Source organism: Amphibalanus amphitrite, unplaced genomic scaffold, assembly GCF_019059575.1.
Source record: "Amphibalanus amphitrite isolate SeventyFive unplaced genomic scaffold, NRLGWU_Aamphi_draft 000084F_arrow, whole genome shotgun sequence".
Classification (NCBI taxonomy): Eukaryota; Metazoa; Arthropoda; class Thecostraca; order Balanomorpha; family Balanidae; genus Amphibalanus; species Amphibalanus amphitrite.
In genome coordinates, this window is record NW_024881580.1 from 330,916 (window position 1) to 353,483 (window position 22,568).

General features: G+C 51.4%; 1 protein-coding gene across 1 annotated transcript in view; it reads right to left on the reverse strand.

The window, feature by feature from the left end:
* Window positions 1–508: 508 nt before the first annotated feature.
* LOC122379791 (monocarboxylate transporter 12-like) overlaps window positions 509–22,568 on the reverse strand; it is a 35,231-nt gene continuing 13,171 nt past the window's right edge. Inside the window, exons 4-11 of the mRNA XM_043362273.1 lie at window positions 21,915–22,058; window positions 21,311–21,496; window positions 4,711–4,927; window positions 3,903–4,491; window positions 3,302–3,545; window positions 2,545–2,784; window positions 2,180–2,305; window positions 509–2,004 (exon numbers count right to left, since the gene is read on the reverse strand). Of these exons, the coding sequence (XP_043218208.1) occupies window positions 1,835–2,004; window positions 2,180–2,305; window positions 2,545–2,784; window positions 3,302–3,545; window positions 3,903–4,491; window positions 4,711–4,927; window positions 21,311–21,496; window positions 21,915–22,058 (1,916 nt within the window). The 3' untranslated portion in view covers window positions 509–1,834. The remainder of the gene's footprint in view (window positions 2,005–2,179; window positions 2,306–2,544; window positions 2,785–3,301; window positions 3,546–3,902; window positions 4,492–4,710; window positions 4,928–21,310; window positions 21,497–21,914; window positions 22,059–22,568) is intronic.

The window sequence follows — 22,568 nt, forward strand, 5'->3', positions numbered from 1 at the left end:
AAATTGTGCCATTGGGTGCTGTTTTGTGTTGTGTTGTCAGTTGTGTAGGGTAAAGTAGGTACTTGTGACCCTTTACGCACCATGCAACATTCCATGTTAGGTGCAGCAACGCAAGAAATCAGAGAAATAGGTGCAGAAATCAGAGCACAGCCAGCCATCGATAGCAGGGCTTCTATAATTGGCCAAGCACCGACTCTACCGAAAGGTCTCGCGATCACTACGCATCAAGTGCTTTGAATTATTTCCCAAGACGTTACCTATTGACGTGAGAGTCAATAGCCAAGCGTTTATCCTGGGCCGCGGCGGCGGACCAAGCATATCAAGTGAGATGGGGGCGTTATCATTGCAGCTTGGATCCTAGACTTCCCAGTGACAAGCTGTAAGTAAACGGTGTTCGGAAGGTCATTGACGTTCATTCCGACAAATTTCCATTTATCTTCGATCAGGTCGAATGTGCGAAGGCCACTCGAGTCCATCAAATTTAGAACTTTCCGTTGTAGTACATCAATTTCTTTCCTGTTATCTTCAACACTTTTATTTCAAAGTTTCTGTTCACTGTATTTCCACCATGATGAGGGTGTTTTGTTTTCTTTTGCGCAATATTTATGATAAATGTGCGCTAGATTAGCCCAGCGCCGCGTTGCTGGCTACTGAGCTCATCACTTGAACCCAGGCAAAGCTCACTCGCTGGATTCGGCCGAAGGGCCGAATGACATTACGCAAGTACGTACATATAGGAGACAGTGTACGTACACTGCCAACAGTCCATATCAAAGGACAACGCGAACACTAAACCCCGAACATGACGTGACAACTTGACATTCGCGCACAGAACAACACTGTTTCTGTACCTAACGGCAGCAAAACTCCTCAATGTCCTATCTCCCATCTTCAAAAAAAAATCCACAGCTCTAACATCGAGCTTCACATAATCATCATTTGGAGTACATACATACAGGTTTCCTAACGCAGCGATTGCACTGCACCACTTTACCACTTAACACTTTACCGTCGCAACATCAAACACTGGAGTCAGTAGGGTCGGCATAACCTCCCATGCACACAGAAGAACGGAAGTTAGCCCGGGCTGGAACTCCTCTGATTAACCACAATGGAGTTTCGGCCCATACACCTACCCACGGGCCATTACAATGGGGCTGTGGCCAGAACATCGTTCCGTCAAATGCATATGCGCCATAACACTGGAGTTGAGGTTGGAACACCTCCTCACACGCATACGCCTTACCACTGGGATAAGAACGAGTGGAACACTACACTCGTCTACACAATATACAAATTACGCTTCCCGTAACGTGCACAGTTGGAGTTTCGGTTGGAGTACCACGCCGCGCACTCGCGCTCTAACGGTAAACCATGTGTTTGCCCAAAGTCACAAGCACTGTAACATTAAACACTGGAGTTCACCGTGGGGCTAAAACACTTACCTGTCCACTTGTGCCATGGCGATAAGCACCGGAGATGTCCATTGTCCATAGTCATACGCGTCGTAATAATAGGCACTTGAGTTCGCACCAGACCACTGCTTTGTGCAAACGCACTGTAAGGTTCAACGCTGGAGTAGGGGCCGAAACACTGCCCGGGAGACCGACCCGTTTGCGCGTGCCTGGCAGCTAGCTGGTCGGAAATATCCGCACATCACACTGGAGTCCTTGAGGTCCTCACTCGCGTTCACTCGTTCGCTCTCACTCGCTGTATCTGCACACGCTCTTTGACTCTCATCAGCTGGCTGTAGCGCAGCGTCATTCTTTTGTGTCCAACACTGGCCAACCCACCCACTTCAGTATATAGGCGAGAGACGCCACTTTCAGCTCCCCTAGACGTGTCCACTGGGCATGACCGGGTCGCGCACACCCTGTCCCGAGTTCTGCTCCTCCCAGCGTTTGATGCGGTGCAGCGGAAGACTGATGACGCCGGCAGCCAGGAAGAAGGAGCCGGCGATGTAGAACGTCGCGTCGTAACTCTGTGTGGAGTCGTACAGAGTTCCTGAAAAGGAAAAACAATAAATACAGTGGCTAACTATAGGAACTAACTGCACTTTTTTCCAACTAACTGTAGTGACTAACTGCAACCCATTCGAGGTCATTCGGATGGGTTTGAAAAGGTAGAGCAATTACCTAAATCAAATGTAGCTTACTGCTTCAGCAAATAGTCAGTTTACCTGCAATGGGGCCGCCGACAGTTGCTGCGATTCCTTGGAACAGCAGCATCAGGCCGAACGCATTGTTCAGGCGATGAAGCCCCAGCATCTCCACCACCAGAATCGAGCGCAGCGACGCAAAACACGCTGAAAATAGAAACATGCAGTGCTGACGTGAAGTAACCCAACATTAAGTAATTACATGAATAACAATGGTTTCCATATCAAGTTTTCTCATGTCACGGCTATTGGAAGTCTGTGGTGCACATTTTATTGACGTTGCGTTCCGATGGAACCCCTGAAAGTGGCACGAATATTCCTACACAGATGCTATCCCTCACAAAACGTCAAAACCATTGGGTCAAGGTAAAAGAAAAGATATTTACCGATGGCCATGCCGAAGACGACGGCGTACGCCATGAGCATTTCGTATGTCTGGAAGGAGGGTGACGCGATGCTGGCCACGCCGGCCGTGATGATGGCGGCGTTGTTGACGAAGAGGGCGTCGACGCGCGGGTGGTCGCTGATCCATCCGCAGCCCACCCGGCCCACCGTGTTCATTATGCCGATCAGAGAGATGATGAACGTGGCAGATGCCTCGTCAATACCCAGCAGAATGGCGCGGTCTGCAACACACGGGTAAACATGCGTAAAGTAATAACGAATTGCCGCATCTTTTCATCAAACTGATTGCACACGCGCACATATTGAATTAATAGGTAGAGACAGCAACAGTTACTCTGCAATGCTATTGTCATCTAACGCCATCGGTGTGAAAGCACATGTCTCGATCAATCAGGAACTGGATCAACCACAGACTGCCAGTAGATCCAGGGGCTTCATGGATCTAGAGATAGGTCGCCAGAGAATCGACATTCATTTGATCAGAAGCTAGAGGGATCAAAGGTTGGGGAAATCAAGTGCTACAAATAAACGGTTGAGATAGGGCAACTGGACATCATTGGGGCAGGCTTGTGCCTTTTGTACGGCATGAGACTGCTACTCAAGCCTTACTCAGCACCCACACACGACGGGCTCTGTGGTGTCGCTCCGGTACCAGTTTATCGAACTGTATCACTACCAAGATGGCGCTGCCGACGGTACCCGCCGCCGACTGAAACCTGTCGTCCCAGCGCTACTCACCGACCAGATACATGAACGGCACGAACAGCCCCATCAGTGCCAAGAAGCCAGACAGCGACAGCACCATGAAGGTTGGGCTCCGCAGCAGCGAGAAGTCCAGCATGGTGGCCAGCACGTCCGTGAAGGGCCGCGAGCAGCAGAAGCAGTAGGCGGCGGCGCGTCGCTCGGCCTCGGTTTCCTCCTGTTCCGTGGGCCACGCTGGTGGCAGGTGCGTCACGGACGCGTGGTATTTGTCCGCGCTCTCCTGAGGACGTCAGAGTGAGGTATGAGTGATTCCAATATCGGAAGCTAGGCTCTGAACACGCTACTGCATCTGTGTTGATTCATAGATCGGCCTTTTTCTCGACTTTTTTAGTTGTAGCTAAGGACCTCATTATTTCATGACTTTAGAAACTCTGGTTCGATGGTATTCTATTTCGAGACTGACAACCCTGTGGGTCTGCTTTTACTGACTGACAAAAAAAGATCCATATTCCAACTGCAAGGCTGAATGTTTGCAGTAAAAAAGTTGGCAGCAGCACGCCAGTCATAAGAACCCAGCCATGAGGATCATAAGGTATAAAACAACCCATAGAGGAACCCTAAAAATGCCCGAACTCACGACGCTGGCGAACTCCTTGAGTTTGAGCACGCTGCCGCTGTAGAAGATGTCCTCCCTGTACAGGGGTCGGGCGGCGTCCTGCACGGAGAAGCGCCGCCTCGTCTCCGGCAGGCGCAGCTGCTGCGAGCCGCCGGGGTGTGCTGCGGTCGGCACCTTCAGCTGCCCGGAGCCGGCCGCCGAGCCGGGCGACAGCTCGTTCCGGTTATCATCGGTGTGCGGCGCGGCGTCCTGACCCGCGGCCGGCTCCGGCTCGTCAGGCGGCGGCACGACCTCTAACAGAGGCCGGCCGGTGTCTGCCGGTGCCGCCTGACGCTCCTCGGCCTCGGCATAGCCGCTGTCGGAGGAGCGCGGGCTGAGCTTGGCCGGGGCCGGGCCGGCGCCGGGGGCTGGGCTGCCGCCCGGTCGCGGGGTCGGCGGCTGACTGCTGCGACGATCCATCAGGATACGTGCGTAGTTGATGGACGGCAACGACTTGCGGTGCTGCCCGTCGGCAGGGTGACGGCGCTGCTCGCTGCCCCGCCGCGGCATGTGGTGCTCACTGCGTACCCCGGTGAGGGCGCTCGGACGACCGTCCACCGCCGACGGACGCCTGGAGACGGAGGAAGGAGTGAACAGTGAACAAGAATCAATGGATGACACGAGATGATAGCACGTAAACACGACTGCTCATGATCCGGTCAAAGGAAATCTGGTGAACTGAAGCAAATAGTTGGATATTCCAGACGGTAGTGATGATTCAATGGGCGCGCTGCTTCTTTCCTGCAACACAAGCAACGTCACATCTGAAAGAAAACACCACATTGATTACCTGAAGTTGCTGGCTGACGTGTTCCTGGACATGGCGGCCTCGATGGAGTACATGGAGCCGAACGGCGTCACGTCCTCCATCAGCTTATCGCGCGCCCGCTTGATGCGGATCATGAGCGGCGTGCCGGGAACGGAGGACGCGTCCACGGTCTGAGTGGTCTTGACCGGCTGCAGGGGCCGGAACAGCGCGCCGAACAGCGCGCACGTCACCACGATACCTGTCGGGATAGAAGGGTCAGGTCACCACACCACGATACCTGTTAGATGGAGGGAGCAGGTCACCACGATATCTTCCGCATACAGGCAACGGGTCATGGCAATGCGAGCAGGTCCGCAGTAGGCTAATAGCCAACAGGTCAGCAGCACGGAGTCCCGCGAGGGATTCTTTAAATGGCTTCGTTAATTATGGTAGAAGAGCCTCCCCTGGATCGGACGTCCTTTTCTCGTACTATTAATTTCCATTATTTGATTCGGCGGCATCCTCCTCGGTTAGTGGATTCGCCTATAGACGAATGGAAGTTTTTTTTTCGAAGTCTTTGGAGGAAGAGGATTTCTCTCTGGCTATAAGAGGTAATGCCAGCGGTACGTCTAGGCTGGTTTTGTTGCACGGCATTTGAAGCCAAAACATCTCTGACGTATTTGCAAGATGTATTCTCTCGACTGACCCCAATATTTCTGCTGTAATATGTGACTGCTCCCGTTCTCGCGGGAGACCAGTGATACGTCGCATCTGTGACATCAGGTGTTCCTGAGCACGGCCCATAAACATCGTGACGCAAATCACAGAGTTGGTTCATGTGGGGCATGCCGTCCAGTTAAACAACCCATCTCTGGATCGAGCTTGAGATGTTGCATTTCCCGACATACTTACATTATAAAATGATAGTTGATGAGTGACATCGTGAAAAATATCTAATGGATAAGCATTTCAAAAGGTGGAGTAGTGATTTATTTGAATTCAATTTTTTGCTATCAAGAGTTGCATACAGATAATGCAAACGATTGCGAGAGCACGAACATAACAATGGTAGATCTACGAGAGCTAACAAAGGATGAATCACCCCAGGCTCTGACAGCGCCCGTTACAACTGGAGCTGATTTACTGGAGGTGGTTGACCGTGTGACTGTTCTACAAATCACTGGTGACACGATCCACAAACATCTCGCCGAGTCGGACCATGCACCTAGTCAGCTCGCTCTCCCATGTGCACGCGACATACCGGGGGTCGAGTTCACCGGTCGAGTACGCCGCGGCGCGGAACGGAGCGACGCGTCTTTGTCCGAGAGGTGCAGCTGGTCTGTTTGTTGAACAGCCGCCGGCGGTCGGTCCGCCGCCGCGGCTGGCACCAGACCTTGAACTCTGACACAGTTTGGTCGACGGCGTGCGGTCGGGCCGGCGGCTGGCGCCTCACTCAGCCATCGGGACACGCCATGCAGTACACCGTCTGAGGAGCGGTACTGAGCCGTCTGCGCCGCGTCACCAGCGACCAGTGCGACATAACCCGACTGACAGCAACAGCCAGGCCACTGCAGAGCCGGAATTCTACTGTAAATATTTCACCTCGCCGCTACTGGGAATGTGCGAATGACCGATTTACAGCTCGACGTTCTTTCTGTATATGTAGTTGTGGTATTCAATGCATAAATGCTAAAAATGGCGTTTTCTTTGCATGCAAAACTTGGGTATGAAGATGTCTTTTGGCAGCTAACCTTGTTAGTTTAGTCGATGGTCTCTACAAAATCTGGTAAACAGCATGATAACCTTTAGATAGTTTGGGAATATAATTACCTAACATCAATCCACAGCGGTCAGTGTATTTTTCTCAAGTCGTAATCAGTTTGTTCAGGAATCCTGACAGCGTCGCTTATTTATGATTGAACTTCACCTGAGGGTAGTCATTTTTCATTTCAGATCATTGCTAATGTTAAGAGATTGCAGCAAGCTGTATATTGTCAGTGCTACTCGTGTTACCAATATTAAAGTGCCGTGCGCTTCTATCTAGACTTGATAACATCTTTATCTGCGCGGGCGGTATCAAAGAACACTTGTCATCGAACATCTTAACGAGAACTTCAGCATAAGATAAGCGTGACTGTAACGCTGGCGCGTTTCATTTTCCCTCCCCAAATCAACCCGTTCCCAAATTCATCCTTCATAACAGCAGCGCGCCGGCGACCAGACACCGCTGACCCGCCGACCATCTGGCCGACACCGGACGGCAGGACAAACACGGATCCGAGAACGCGCCGCCAAATGCTATTATCCGGCGGCCCTTACAGAGCCGTCTCACCGCCGCCGACCGTGGGAAGGGTCCAGCAATGGGTCCCAACCCCGGTCAAGGGGGGCCGGGGGGACGGATGAACAGAGGCACGCAGCCCCCCACGCGCGGCGACCGGACACCGTCAGCCTGGGAACCGGGACACAAACAACGCCGCTGCGGCAGCGGGAGGCCGGGGCGCCCGGGACCAAATTGACTACCGGCATCACACTTCAAAGGCAATTTCTTCAAAACACGGCTCAAAATAGCACATTTCCAGGATGTGCCGAGACTGGCGCCGACAATCAGCATCGTGAAACTGGGACAGAGTAACAATATCCAAATTCCAGTATGGCACGGCACATCCGCATTCCCGGGCCCATCTTCCCACGCTGGCAAACCTGGCCGGCGTGACAAATCTGCCGGCATCGCCAGGGGCAGAAGATTCAAATTCACCTATCGGCGCCCGAATATTTGAAGGGAGGAGGAGCACCCAGAGAGGAGAGCAGTCACCATGGAAACGGCACGCTGGAGGCTGCACAGCGGAAAAATGCATACGTTTCGGCCCAACATAACGTTAAATTTAATAGAAATCTCACCCTTTCGGCAGCCAGACTCAGCAGAAAATACAGAAGACTGGTTAGACAGAGAGAAGACATGGAAAATTGGCCCTTACTGGAAATTCAGAGAGCAGCAGAACTAGGAAGAAAGAGGCGGAGCGAAGACGGCAAATCCAGAGACAGCCCGAGGCAGATGGAGCTCCAGCAAAACTTTTAGGATTTTGGAGGACGGGGAGTGCAGTTCGGGAAGGAGGACGCTGGGCAGCAGTTGAGTTCGGCTCTGGGAGCGGTTCAGCTTAGTTGGAGAGTTGGAGGCGTTGGGGACGCTGACAGGCGGCAGTTCAGTTGGAGTTGGAGAGCTGGGAAGTGGAGTTCAGAGGTGGGCGAGACAGTCAGTTTGTAGCGGCAGGATGGAGAAGGACAGGCGATGGAGGGAGTGAGTTCGAGCGGAGAGGAGAGTTTGAGAGGAGGAGTCGGCGGTGATAGTTCTGGAGGAGGAGGATGGAGGACTGCCTGCCACTGGAGGACTCTGCGCCGCTCCGCCGTTCTGCCGCCCGCCACCACCGCTCCGCGGGCTGCCGCCAACTCTGCCACCCGTCCGTCGTCGCTGTGCCGCCCGCCCGCCGATAAATCTGCTACCAGCCGGCCGTCAGCCCTGTCGTCCACAGCCAACAGCTAAGCGGTAGGTCGGCACTGGAGGTCATGAAGCTGCCTTCCTATCATAATCCTTCCCCAATGTGCCCCGCCTGCTGCCCCGGCTTTTCTCTCGCCTTGGGGATGTAATTTTATTTAGACCCGTTTGGGGGGGGGGAGAGATCTGTACGTATGCGTGAGCGTGTGAACTTGTTGTATGATTGAGCGGCTTTGCGCCTTGATCTGGAGATAAAAAATGGGGGTGGCTGGGACATGTTATGTACGTATGTGTGAGCGTGTAATTGTTGAATGAGTTAACGGCATTGCGCCTTGCTGTAGGGTATCAAAAGGGGGTGATTGGGATATGTATCATTTTGTCACTTAATCAAATTTGCAAACTTGTCAAAAGCGGGGTAGGACTGGTCTTGAATGTGTGCGTGCGTGAGTGTAAATGTGAGCGCCCGGACGCATCAGAGTGACGGACCATTGGGACGAATTTTGGCCTTCATTACGCGAAAGGCGGTAGAACTTTCTTCAAAATGCGTGTGATGCTCAGCTACGTTCGTCTCGGTTACTCCAGCCGGTTGTCTAATATTCAGTTGCAGGGTCAAAGGACGGCACTTTATGTAAAAGCTATTTAGTTTAAAGTTGACATAGGTAATCTGGCACTCTGTTTTGGGGATCGGCTCAGTTCACTATGGTCTATGATTAGTTTAAGTCTAGTTTTTGCTGATCTTTGAAAACTCTGTCGTTTCATTGCTAGTTTCTCTTCCTTCGTTTTGGCTGAATATATCTTGGAAAAGTACTCACATCTGTTGGGGCTATTTGGGAGGAAAACATGAATGGATTAACTTGACGAGATGAAAGTGCTGAAGGAGAGAATGAGAGAATTCGGACTTCGGAGGGAATGGGAGGGCCGAGCAGAACACCGTTTCTGACACCGTTCACACGTCGGCATGTTTTTTTTTACGGAACACAGACACAGGTGGTAAATCACGCTGCATCTTACCCAGTTGTTATTGTCTTTGTAGCCGCTGTTTAATAACTAGAGATCTGATTCGTGACAGTCAAAGACAGGCAATTTGCGTCAGTAGAACTATCAGGTTTTCTTTAGTTGAGAGATCGGAGTTGTCGTAAATCAGCATTATGTGATTTAGTTCGTTTTGACAAGGTGTAAATCAACGTACGACCCAGTATATAATCGATCGCTTTAATGTCCGGTAAACGTTGTTTATTTCTCATTAGCTGCAAGTTAATGTAACGTAATGTTTTCAGCGTTTAGTTAGTCGCGAAACTCCGTGCGTACCTCAATTCATTATAAAGCGTAACTCAGTACTGAGCGGTTCGTGTCATTTCTGGGTCTCAGGCAAGGTTGACATGTGAAACAAAGCCCTTCAAAGCCCTTACCTTGTTGACGATTAACAATTTGTCATTTCCGGCGGGTTGAGTGCCCGAGCTCGAGCAAAAGCCAGTCAAATTTGAGGTAAATTAATGTAAGCCCGAGATGAGCTTAGTAATTTGACGAATCAGTTGTGATTTTGAATTATATTCTATTGGCCGGCATTTTTGTTTTCGCTCCGCTGTCATTTAATCGAGACGTGACCTACCTGTGAAATTAACATGCTCTACCTAACAGTTAACGTTACCTGGTTTGTATTTCCGGCAATATACCCCATAATCATCATTTGATTTCACGATTCTGATCGGGTGTGGCCAGAACGATTTGGCTAAGCTTAATTTACATTTGCCCGAACGCCGCTCATTATCTTCGACAATTAACGACGATATCAATACCGCTTATGAATGATTTAAATGTCCCTGCACGCGCCGTCCGGACCCATCAGCCGGCTGCGGCGGCCGACCCGGCTAATCCCCAGGAATGTGTGTGAAGGAGGGGGTGTCCCGCTCGTGGGGAGGGGTTACCTGGCGGCTGATCAGACGGTGACCCGCCGGCGCGCCGGCGGTGGGGGGCCGGCGCCGGTCGAGAGAAGCGGCCATCTTTGGGCACCCGGTCGGTCCCGGCCGCCGGTCCTGCGGCGGCTAGAGTAATTAACGCGTGCCACTGGCCGTCCAGCGCGGGTTCACAGGGAAACTGGGATGGGGCGCTAGGTCCGACGGCGGCACACGATCACTCGACGGGTAGTAGAGCACCGACTGAAGACGGAGCATGGATGCGACGCGTGTAAGAATGTGATCTATCGACATTCCACCTTTCCTATCAGTCTTCTCCGAGTGATCGTTAATGCAGTCTCTGAGTGTCGGCCAGTCGCTCTGTCGGCTTGTCGGCCTGTCAGTCCGCCAGTTTGCCGTTCACGGTCTGATGGTCTGTTGGTCTGATGGTACGTCGGTCTGACAGTTTGACGGTCTGTCAGTACGCCGGTCTGTTGGTTGGCGACCCATTGACTCGTCCGTCCGTTCGTTCGTCAGTCTATCTATACGTTTGGCCATCTGCTTCCATCTGTCTCCCTTTCTCTGTCCGTCTGTCTGTATGTATGTCTCTCTCCCCCTTCTCTCTCGCTCTCTCTCTCTCTCTCTCTCTCTCTCTCTCTCTCTCTCTCTCTCTCTCTCTCTCTCTCTCTCTCTCCCCCTCTCTCTCTCCCTCTCTCTCTCTCCCTCTCTCTCTCTCTCTCTCTCTCTCTCTCTCTCTCTCTCTCTCTCCCTCTCTCGCACTCATAGCTACCAGCACGCGTTTCATGTCAGTCGGTAATCCGCGATTGCGTCGTCGGGTCCGCTGCGTGCATGACGTCACGGAGGAGGTGCTGTCTCGGGACGCGTGAGGACGGACCCCAACCCGCGGGCGCGGCGACGCCCGGGCCGGACGGGCTCGGCCGTGCTAATGATCAGGGGATCGGCGGGTGACCCTCGCTGCTCGCACCGCGCTGGGGTGCGGGATAACAATGGCTGAGCCGAACCCGCAGTCAGAGGTGACCTGTGGCCCACTGAGAGCGGCTATCGCTACACGGACCGCCGGGTCATTAACAATTATACCCGGATTGACATAAACATCACCGATGATTGAAATAGGGTCAGGCATCGCTAACAACTTCCAATTGTTTAAGTCGGGCAGTGTTTTTTTTTTTTTTTTTACAAATGGGTTGAGTTAATGCTTTGTCAGAGTTACACGGTTTGTCGAAATTAGAACACGGTCTTTTATCGCTCTACAAAATGCTTAACGGTAAAATTCGAGGAAAGGAATTAAGATAATTCGTATCGAATTAAGAGGTACTATATTAGGGAATAAATCGGGGCTGCGAGGCCAGTCTATGCGTGTCGTACCCCCGTGTACGTTGTGTTCACCGACACGGTTGTCTACACTTACGGGTGATGGGAAACAGGGACGGGTTATTGTCTGGGTTGAACGATTGAATATGCAATTATGATTGATCTGATGGTATTCGGGCCTAAGCTCACTCTAAACGTGCGAGTAGGATTATTGGCTAAAGCATCAGTGGTAGGGGACGTTTAACGTTGGTGATTTAGAGGCGCTTAATTCTAGCGATTGGTTTGTTCCGGAAAGGTAGGTTAAAACGGCTGGGTTATAGGGGGAAACGCCATGAGGGCGCGGGAAACGCCATGAAGGCCACCGGGTCGTTGTAGGGTTACTGGGAGCAGGTTCCGGTTGAAGTAGGCGCTAGAGTTATGTAGATAGGTGGTTTGCAGCTCAAAGGATCGTTAGGCGATGGAAATGCTACGTAATTCGCGATTGGATAGGTTTTGCTTTAGGTTCTCTATAAAAGTTGATAATCGACGGCTCAACAATGGTGATCGCGGGCGACGCGCGCAGCATGTTTTGCTCTTGCATGGTCGTTCTCGTTCGATGTCTCGGGCGGTTTCTACGGCGTAAGACGGGCAAAATAAATAGCCGTGTCGCGGTCACGGCTAAGGCTCAAGGGAGAGGGGAAGAGAGTTGGACTCTACAAAGCAGGGAAAATCCGGCCTGGCATTAGATTCTCCCTTGATGTTAGGTTTTAGGCCTCCGCTGTCGTTTTTACTAGCTTGAGTCGGAGACGGGATAGATTAGACAAGTCAGATCATGCCTGCGATCGTCAAATTTATGTCGCCACTGAACGAGACGTTGAAATTGTAAGGATAGATTAGGATCAGTGCTGGTATTTAGGAATTATTTGGGAAGGGGAGGTTATGAGCATTTTTTTATTTTGGGAGCAGGCTGCTCATGTGTTCTATCTTGGCGGCAGGGTGATCCGCAGCCTAATACACCAGCTACGTTTTACATGGGCAGGGAAATGACATCTAACAAGCTTGCATTAACTTGTCACTGTACACCACTGGGGGAGAGTTAGGTGAAGAGGGAGGGAGCGGACTAATAGTCTGGCGTTTTTCTTGTGTGTGAGATGTGTGTTTGAGTACATGATTATGCTACGTTAGGTTATGTTTTTAGGTTAGGTAGGTTAGGTTAGGCTAGGTTAGAGTGAGTTGAAGTGTGAATGTGGTATATCCAGTGGGAGGTACCCCTTCGTGCAGTGGCCGGGATGTGACTGTGATGTGAAGTGTCGTTTCTTCTGTTCCAAGTAAACGTATTTAAAGGGGGGTCCGAACCGGGTTGAGAGAGAGCCTCGGGCAGCCAGCCTGATTAAATTATCCTCTTTGAATGCCCATAACCCAATGACCCATCACCGTACAGTTGTAGCAGCCTATATGCCCCAGTGACTGACCAGCCTCGCAAATCAAACAAACAAATAATTATCTTGCAGCTGAGCCCCGCTACAAGAAATTTGGCGCCCAACGTGGGGGATGGCCATGTCCTGGAGGCACGAAGTCGGTGGGCTGACACGCATAGCCGAACCGAAAAAGTTGCAGGTCAAAAGTTCGACTGGATTGACCATAAAAGGTAATTTTTGTAAGTAATACAATTTTCTGCAACTTGGGGCTGCAACGGGAACCATGAGTGACAGTTTGAACGGCGGATGAAGATGTTGAAGGAATGAGCATGGTTATCTCGAAGATGTTGAAAGTGGACCTCAATCTCAAAGGCGGATGTTTTGCTGTAAAATTATAAAGGAAGATAGATTTTTATGTTGTCGGGGCTCATGTTTCATAGTATCATTGGCTGGCTAAGGGCGACTGATGATATGAAGATGTTGTAGTATTGAGCAGTAATATCTTGAAAGATGTTGTAGGTCTGAACGTTTTACCCAGGAGGAGGTGGAAAGCTGAACTGAATCACCAAAGGAGGCGTTTAGCAGCTGTATCGTAAAGAGGGGCAGTTTTATGTTTGGTAATATTAGTATTGAAAAACGATCTGGCTGAGGAGATATGAAGATGTTGTAGGATTGAGTATTATATCCAGGAAGATGTTGAAAGGCAGAACTCAATCACCGGAGGCAACGGCGGCAACAGAAGCAGGGCGGCGGAGATGGACGGGAGACAGCGGACAACCTCTGGCTTTCGAACACGGGTGGCTGGTCCATTCAGTGGCCCGCAAACGTTGGCCACGGAGTCGAAGCTAAAATGTTCCGGCTCTGTCAGCAGGGATCCGTCGGGCTGACGTCATCCCGCAGCAGCTATCGAGAGGAAGGAGAAAGAAGAAGACCGAGACCGGACCTGACGAAAGCGAAGCAGAAGAGCGCGGCCAGGAGACAAGTGAAGCGGACTGGAGGGAGCTGTTGAAGGAAAGACTAGTGGTTTGTCAGCCGGTTCCAGCCCGGGCGGAGGCCAGGCCAGCACGGAGCGGGTGGCGCCGTGGTACAACATCCACCGGCTACACCATCATCACCGGACTTCTCTCCGGCGCCGCCCTCCCCGTTTATTTCATTGCAGGTCTGAGGATATACCACCAGGGCGGAGCTGGCGAAGGTGACAGCCGGGTTGCGCCGCCCACCGCTTGGGCGGTGCCGCGCCTGGTCATCCGACTACAGTAGGCGGACGGAGGAAGGCGGAGCTGGCGAGGACGGTTCCAGGGGCTAGTCTCGCCTGCCCCAGGGTCCGCTTCGCAGCCGGCTGTCCTGGCTACAGTGGGCAGCAGCTGCCCACCTGACGGAGCGGGAGCTGGGGCAGCTGCCGAACTCAATTACGACACCTGACTCAGCAGTGTCTACGTGGTCACCGCGGGTGTAATACCCAGGCCTGTCCCCCTAAGGACCGGAAGGGATACACAGGCATAAAGTGATGTGTAGGCAGTGTTGCAGTATTTTGCACAAACACAACAATGTATTAGGAATAGGTACTTGTGATTCGTTCTCCTGTCTATGCAAGAGAAAGATCGGATGCGCGGATTCCGGGTCAATTCTGAGCGAGTGGAGGGGCGACGATAGCGCTATGGACCTCGATGAATGTTGTGGAAATGCGTGTCTTGTCTGCTTGCTGTGTATGTACTGTGTGTATGCTAGGGAGCTGATCGAACTGGCGCAGTGCACCCCGAGGTGAGTGAGGAGACCAGCGGGCAGGGGTAAGTCCTCATCCGGCCACATCCTTCTGTTGACGCTAATTCACCACCCACCTCATCTACCCATACGTCTCTCAGGTTTCATCATCTCCCCTCAAGGTCTTTGCAGCCGGCTCCAACCCCGAGTCGCGGGGGCGCGACTCAAAGAAGATGGTTATGAAAATGTAACGCTGGCGCGTTTCATTTTCCCTCCCCAAATCAACCCGTTCCCAAATTCATCCTTCATAACAGCAGCGCGCCGGCGACCAGACACCGCTGACCCGCCGACCATCTGGCCGACACCGGACGGCAGGACAAACACGGATCCGAGAACGCGCCGCCAAATGCTATTATCCGGCGGCCCTTACAGAGCCGTCTCACCGCCGCCGACCGTGGGAAGGGTCCAGCAATGGGTCCCAACCCCGGTCAAGGGGGGCCGGGGGGACGGATGAACAGAGGCACGCAGCCCCCCACGCGCGGCGACCGGACACCGTCAGCCTGGGAACCGGGACACAAACAACGCCGCTGCGGCAGCGGGAGGCCGGGGCGCCCGGGACCAAATTGACTACCGGCATCACACTTCAAAGGCAATTTCTTCAAAACACGGCTCAAAATAGCACATTTCCAGGATGTGCCGAGACTGGCGCCGACAATCAGCATCGTGAAACTGGGACAGAGTAACAATATCCAAATTCCAGTATGGCACGGCACATCCGCATTCCCGGGCCCATCTTCCCACGCTGGCAAACCTGGCCGGCGTGACAAATCTGCCGGCATCGCCAGGGGCAGAAGATTCAAATTCACCTATCGGCGCCCGAATATTTGAAGGGAGGAGGAGCACCCAGAGAGGAGAGCAGTCACCATGGAAACGGCACGCTGGAGGCTGCACAGCGGAAAAATGCATACGTTTCGGCCCAACATAACGTTAAATTTAATAGAAATCTCACCCTTTCGGCAGCCAGACTCAGCAGAAAATACAGAAGACTGGTTAGACAGAGAGAAGACATGGAAAATTGGCCCTTACTGGAAATTCAGAGAGCAGCAGAACTAGGAAGAAAGAGGCGGAGCGAAGACGGCAAATCCAGAGACAGCCCGAGGCAGATGGAGCTCCAGCAAAACTTTTAGGATTTTGGAGGACGGGGAGTGCAGTTCGGGAAGGAGGACGCTGGGCAGCAGTTGAGTTCGGCTCTGGGAGCGGTTCAGCTTAGTTGGAGAGTTGGAGGCGTTGGGGACGCTGACAGGCGGCAGTTCAGTTGGAGTTGGAGAGCTGGGAAGTGGAGTTCAGAGGTGGGCGAGACAGTCAGTTTGTAGCGGCAGGATGGAGAAGGACAGGCGATGGAGGGAGTGAGTTCGAGCGGAGAGGAGAGTTTGAGAGGAGGAGTCGGCGGTGATAGTTCTGGAGGAGGAGGATGGAGGACTGCCTGCCACTGGAGGACTCTGCGCCGCTCCGCCGTTCTGCCGCCCGCCACCACCGCTCCGCGGGCTGCCGCCAACTCTGCCACCCGTCCGTCGTCGCTGTGCCGCCCGCCCGCCGATAAATCTGCTACCAGCCGGCCGTCAGCCCTGTCGTCCACAGCCAACAGCTAAGCGGTAGGTCGGCACTGGAGGTCATGAAGCTGCCTTCCTATCATAATCCTTCCCCAATGTGCCCCGCCTGCTGCCCCGGCTTTTCTCTCGCCTTGGGGATGTAATTTTATTTAGACCCGTTTGGGGGGGGGGAGAGATCTGTACGTATGCGTGAGCGTGTGAACTTGTTGTATGATTGAGCGGCTTTGCGCCTTGATCTGGAGATAAAAAATGGGGGTGGCTGGGACATGTTATGTACGTATGTGTGAGCGTGTAATTGTTGAATGAGTTAACGGCATTGCGCCTTGCTGTAGGGTATCAAAAGGGGGTGATTGGGATATGTATCATTTTGTCACTTAATCAAATTTGCAAACTTGTCAAAAGCGGGGTAGGACTGGTCTTGAATGTGTGCGTGCGTGAGTGTAAATGTGAGCGCCCGGACGCATCAGAGTGACGGACCATTGGGACGAATTTTGGCCTTCATTACGCGAAAGGCGGTAGAACTTTCTTCAAAATGCGTGTGATGCTCAGCTACGTTCGTCTCGGTTACTCCAGCCGGTTGTCTAATATTCAGTTGCAGGGTCAAAGGACGGCACTTTATGTAAAAGCTATTTAGTTTAAAGTTGACATAGGTAATCTGGCACTCTGTTTTGGGGATCGGCTCAGTTCACTATGGTCTATGATTAGTTTAAGTCTAGTTTTTGCTGATCTTTGAAAACTCTGTCGTTTCATTGCTAGTTTCTCTTCCTTCGTTTTGGCTGAATATATCTTGGAAAAGTACTCACATCTGTTGGGGCTATTTGGGAGGAAAACATGAATGGATTAACTTGACGAGATGAAAGTGCTGAAGGAGAGAATGAGAGAATTCGGACTTCGGAGAGAATGGGAGGGCCGAGCAGAACACCGTTTCTGACACCGTTCACACGTCGGCATGTTTTTTTTTACGGAACACAGACACAGGTGGTAAATCACGCTGCATCTTACCCAGTTGTTATTGTCTTTGTAGCCGCTGTTTAATAACTAGAGATCTGATTCGTGACAGTCAAAGACAGGCAATTTGCGTCAGTAGAACTATCAGGTTTTCTTTAGTTGAGAGATCGGAGTTGTCGTAAATCAGCATTATGTGATTTAGTTCGTTTTGACAAGGTGTAAATCAACGTACGACCCAGTATATAATCGATCGCTTTAATGTCCGGTAAACGTTGTTTATTTCTCATTAGCTGCAAGTTAATGTAACGTAATGTTTTCAGCGTTTAGTTAGTCGCGAAACTCCGTGCGTACCTCAATTCATTATAAAGCGTAACTCAGTACTGAGCGGTTCGTGTCATTTCTGGGTCTCAGGCAAGGTTGACATGTGAAACAAAGCCCTTCAAAGCCCTTACCTTGTTGACGATTAACAATTTGTCATTTCCGGCGGGTTGAGTGCCCGAGCTCGAGCAAAAGCCAGTCAAATTTGAGGTAAATTAATGTAAGCCCGAGATGAGCTTAGTAATTTGACGAATCAGTTGTGATTTTGAATTATATTCTATTGGCCGGCATTTTTGTTTTCGCTCCGCTGTCATTTAATCGAGACGTGACCTACCTGTGAAATTAACATGCTCTACCTAACAGTTAACGTTACCTGGTTTGTATTTCCGGCAATATACCCCATAATCATCATTTGATTTCACGATTCTGATCGGGTGTGGCCAGAACGATTTGGCTAAGCTTAATTTACATTTGCCCGAACGCCGCTCATTATCTTCGACAATTAACGACGATATCAATACCGCTTATGAATGATTTAAATGTCCCTGCACGCGCCGTCCGGACCCATCAGCCGGCTGCGGCGGCCGACCCGGCTAATCCCCAGGAATGTGTGTGAAGGAGGGGGTGTCCCGCTCGTGGGGAGGGGTTACCTGGCGGCTGATCAGACGGTGACCCGCCGGCGCGCCGGCGGTGGGGGGCCGGCGCCGGTCGAGAGAAGCGGCCATCTTTGGGCACCCGGTCGGTCCCGGCCGCCGGTCCTGCGGCGGCTAGAGTAATTAACGCGTGCCACTGGCCGTCCAGCGCGGGTTCACAGGGAAACTGGGATGGGGCGCTAGGTCCGACGGCGGCACACGATCACTCGACGGGTAGTAGAGCACCGACTGAAGACGGAGCATGGATGCGACGCGTGTAAGAATGTGATCTATCGACATTCCACCTTTCCTATCAGTCTTCTCCGAGTGATCGTTAATGCAGTCTCTGAGTGTCGGCCAGTCGCTCTGTCGGCTTGTCGGCCTGTCAGTCCGCCAGTTTGCCGTTCACGGTCTGATGGTCTGTTGGTCTGATGGTACGTCGGTCTGACAGTTTGACGGTCTGTCAGTACGCCGGTCTGTTGGTTGGCGACCCATTGACTCGTCCGTCCGTTCGTTCGTCAGTCTATCTATACGTTTGGCCATCTGCTTCCATCTGTCTCCCTTTCTCTGTCCGTCTGTCTGTATGTATGTCTCTCTCCCCCTTCTCTCTCGCTCTCTCTCTCTCTCTCTCTCTCTCTCTCTCTCTCTCTCTCTCTCTCTCTCTCTCTCCCCCTCTCTCTCTCCCTCTCTCTCTCTCCCTCTCTCTCTCTCTCTCTCTCTCTCTCTCTCTCTCTCTCTCTCTCCCTCTCTCGCACTCATAGCTACCAGCACGCGTTTCATGTCAGTCGGTAATCCGCGATTGCGTCGTCGGGTCCGCTGCGTGCATGACGTCACGGAGGAGGTGCTGTCTCGGGACGCGTGAGGACGGACCCCAACCCGCGGGCGCGGCGACGCCCGGGCCGGACGGGCTCGGCCGTGCTAATGATCAGGGGATCGGCGGGTGACCCTCGCTGCTCGCACCGCGCTGGGGTGCGGGATAACAATGGCTGAGCCGAACCCGCAGTCAGAGGTGACCTGTGGCCCACTGAGAGCGGCTATCGCTACACGGACCGCCGGGTCATTAACAATTATACCCGGATTGACATAAACATCACCGATGATTGAAATAGGGTCAGGCATCGCTAACAACTTCCAATTGTTTAAGTCGGGCAGTGTTTTTTTTTTTTTTACAAATGGGTTGAGTTAATGCTTTGTCAGAGTTACACGGTTTGTCGAAATTAGAACACGGTCTTTTATCGCTCTACAAAATGCTTAACGGTAAAATTCGAGGAAAGGAATTAAGATAATTCGTATCGAATTAAGAGGTACTATATTAGGGAATAAATCGGGGCTGCGAGGCCAGTCTATGCGTGTCGTACCCCCGTGTACGTTGTGTTCACCGACACGGTTGTCTACACTTACGGGTGATGGGAAACAGGGACGGGTTATTGTCTGGGTTGAACGATTGAATATGCAATTATGATTGATCTGATGGTATTCGGGCCTAAGCTCACTCTAAACGTGCGAGTAGGATTATTGGCTAAAGCATCAGTGGTAGGGGACGTTTAACGTTGGTGATTTAGAGGCGCTTAATTCTAGCGATTGGTTTGTTCCGGAAAGGTAGGTTAAAACGGCTGGGTTATAGGGGGAAACGCCATGAGGGCGCGGGAAACGCCATGAAGGCCACCGGGTCGTTGTAGGGTTACTGGGAGCAGGTTCCGGTTGAAGTAGGCGCTAGAGTTATGTAGATAGGTGGTTTGCAGCTCAAAGGATCGTTAGGCGATGGAAATGCTACGTAATTCGCGATTGGATAGGTTTTGCTTTAGGTTCTCTATAAAAGTTGATAATCGACGGCTCAACAATGGTGATCGCGGGCGACGCGCGCAGCATGTTTTGCTCTTGCATGGTCGTTCTCGTTCGATGTCTCGGGCGGTTTCTACGGCGTAAGACGGGCAAAATAAATAGCCGTGTCGCGGTCACGGCTAAGGCTCAAGGGAGAGGGGAAGAGAGTTGGACTCTACAAAGCAGGGAAAATCCGGCCTGGCATTAGATTCTCCCTTGATGTTAGGTTTTAGGCCTCCGCTGTCGTTTTTACTAGCTTGAGTCGGAGACGGGATAGATTAGACAAGTCAGATCATGCCTGCGATCGTCAAATTTATGTCGCCACTGAACGAGACGTTGAAATTGTAAGGATAGATTAGGATCAGTGCTGGTATTTAGGAATTATTTGGGAAGGGGAGGTTATGAGCATTTTTTTATTTTGGGAGCAGGCTGCTCATGTGTTCTATCTTGGCGGCAGGGTGATCCGCAGCCTAATACACCAGCTACGTTTTACATGGGCAGGGAAATGACATCTAACAAGCTTGCATTAACTTGTCACTGTACACCACTGGGGGAGAGTTAGGTGAAGAGGGAGGGAGCGGACTAATAGTCTGGCGTTTTTCTTGTGTGTGAGATGTGTGTTTGAGTACATGATTATGCTACGTTAGGTTATGTTTTTAGGTTAGGTAGGTTAGGTTAGGCTAGGTTAGAGTGAGTTGAAGTGTGAATGTGGTATATCCAGTGGGAGGTACCCCTTCGTGCAGTGGCCGGGATGTGACTGTGATGTGAAGTGTCGTTTCTTCTGTTCCAAGTAAACGTATTTAAAGGGGGGTCCGAACCGGGTTGAGAGAGAGCCTCGGGCAGCCAGCCTGATTAAATTATCCTCTTTGAATGCCCATAACCCAATGACCCATCACCGTACAGTTGTAGCAGCCTATATGCCCCAGTGACTGACCAGCCTCGCAAATCAAACAAACAAATAATTATCTTGCAGCTGAGCCCCGCTACATGACTACGTGCAAAAACAGTTTGCCTTTCTGTTGTTTACGACATCTTGAGTTGAACCATTGTTGCCCTTTCATGATTATCAGCCATCTTATCCTCGGGGTTTTACCGGGTACATTGCTCTAGTATCTGCAACTTCAGTTAGGAAGTCATTGGTCACGTTTAAATGACCATTGTTTGTCACATCTACAGAATTTGCTAGTGTCTTTCACTGCACAACACCCCTCCACGGTCCACCGCTTACTTGGTAGAGTGAGTTTCAGCCCGGAATAGAGGAGGGTTAAAGAGGATGGAAATGGATTGATTAAATAGATAAGAACAGAGGGTCAGGAGGGGGCAAGGATGCCGATAACGACTGCAGTCCAGGCGCCCTAGCCCCTCCCTCAAGGGTAAAGATAATAAATTTTAGAAGCATCGTGTGATCGCATCGACACGTATCGTTAACAACCTTCCCGTGCCGTTACCTACCTGCCCATATTATCCCCCCCCCCCTCCCCCTGGCCCGTACCGTACCCACCTGCCTGAACCATGACGGCGCCCCTCCAGCCGCGCCACTTGACCAGCGAGCTGACCAGCGGCGCCATGATGAAGGTGCCTATTCCCGAACCGCACACAGCGATACCGGTGGCCAGAGCCCGCCGCTTGTCGAAGTAAAACCCGGCAGCGATCACAGCTGGCAGATAGATCATGCCGAAACCGATACCTGTGATGATAGGGAAAGCATTTTAGAGAAATCATATCACGCTGAACCCGTGTATGTGGTGTTACAGAATAACAGGTAAATACCGTACATATGATGCAGATTGCAGGGTAGTTTCATGTGTAGGTACGCATGTAGCTAAAATCGGCGACACTAGACCGGACACGTAGGTAGGTATAACCGTTTCATGTGGGTAAAACTTAACATTGGTGCTCTTACGAATACCGACCGTGGAAGAAGCGATAGATTAGTGTCACGTACTAATTATAGTCAGTGGATTGGTTGTTTGCGTCTTATCTGCGTCTGCGTCCTCTTCAAAAATTAATAATTTTGAGCACCTCGATCTGAAGAAGAGCGTGGCATGCACGTGTGTTATCTTGTAAATAAGTCGAGGCAATGCCGTTTTTCTGCGCTTACTCACCTCCAACAAGGCCATAGGTTATGACCAGGAAATCCACTGACGTGGCGTACGCTGAGATGAAAAACCCCAGACTGGAGATGACTGCTCCCATAATGGTGACGACTCGGAAGCCAAACTTATTTGCCAGGGCACTTACAAAGGGCCCTGAAACACAAACATAAAACCGTCAGAAATACCATCATATAGGTACAGCCCACCGCTAAAGTAATGTGCGGTTTTACCAATCTCAACGGATGACTTTGACTGGCGATTTTTTTAATGCGGAGTGATCGAAAAGAAAACGTCAATAAATGAAGTTGCAGCTGTAAAGGTGGCGATACTTGTAAGCTACATTCAAAGTTTCATTGTAGTCTGGCTAATCGTTCCTAAGCTTCAGAAGCAGAACATACCCATGACAAACCGCACATTACTTCTGCTGTGGACTGTACTGTGTAGTACCCACTCACATTGAGATTTCGGTGAGATAATGACATTTTTTAAGTTGTTGGAGAATGACATTCAATGACTATTTCATCACCTCATCAAGTCAACCACGTGTTCAGGAACAGCCGGTAGTGCCGCCAGATGCCAGACATTTGACGTAAATCAATTCTGTTATATTTGGATTATCGAAACTCGATAGATTTGCCATGTAGTACGAGTCTGTTTATTGCA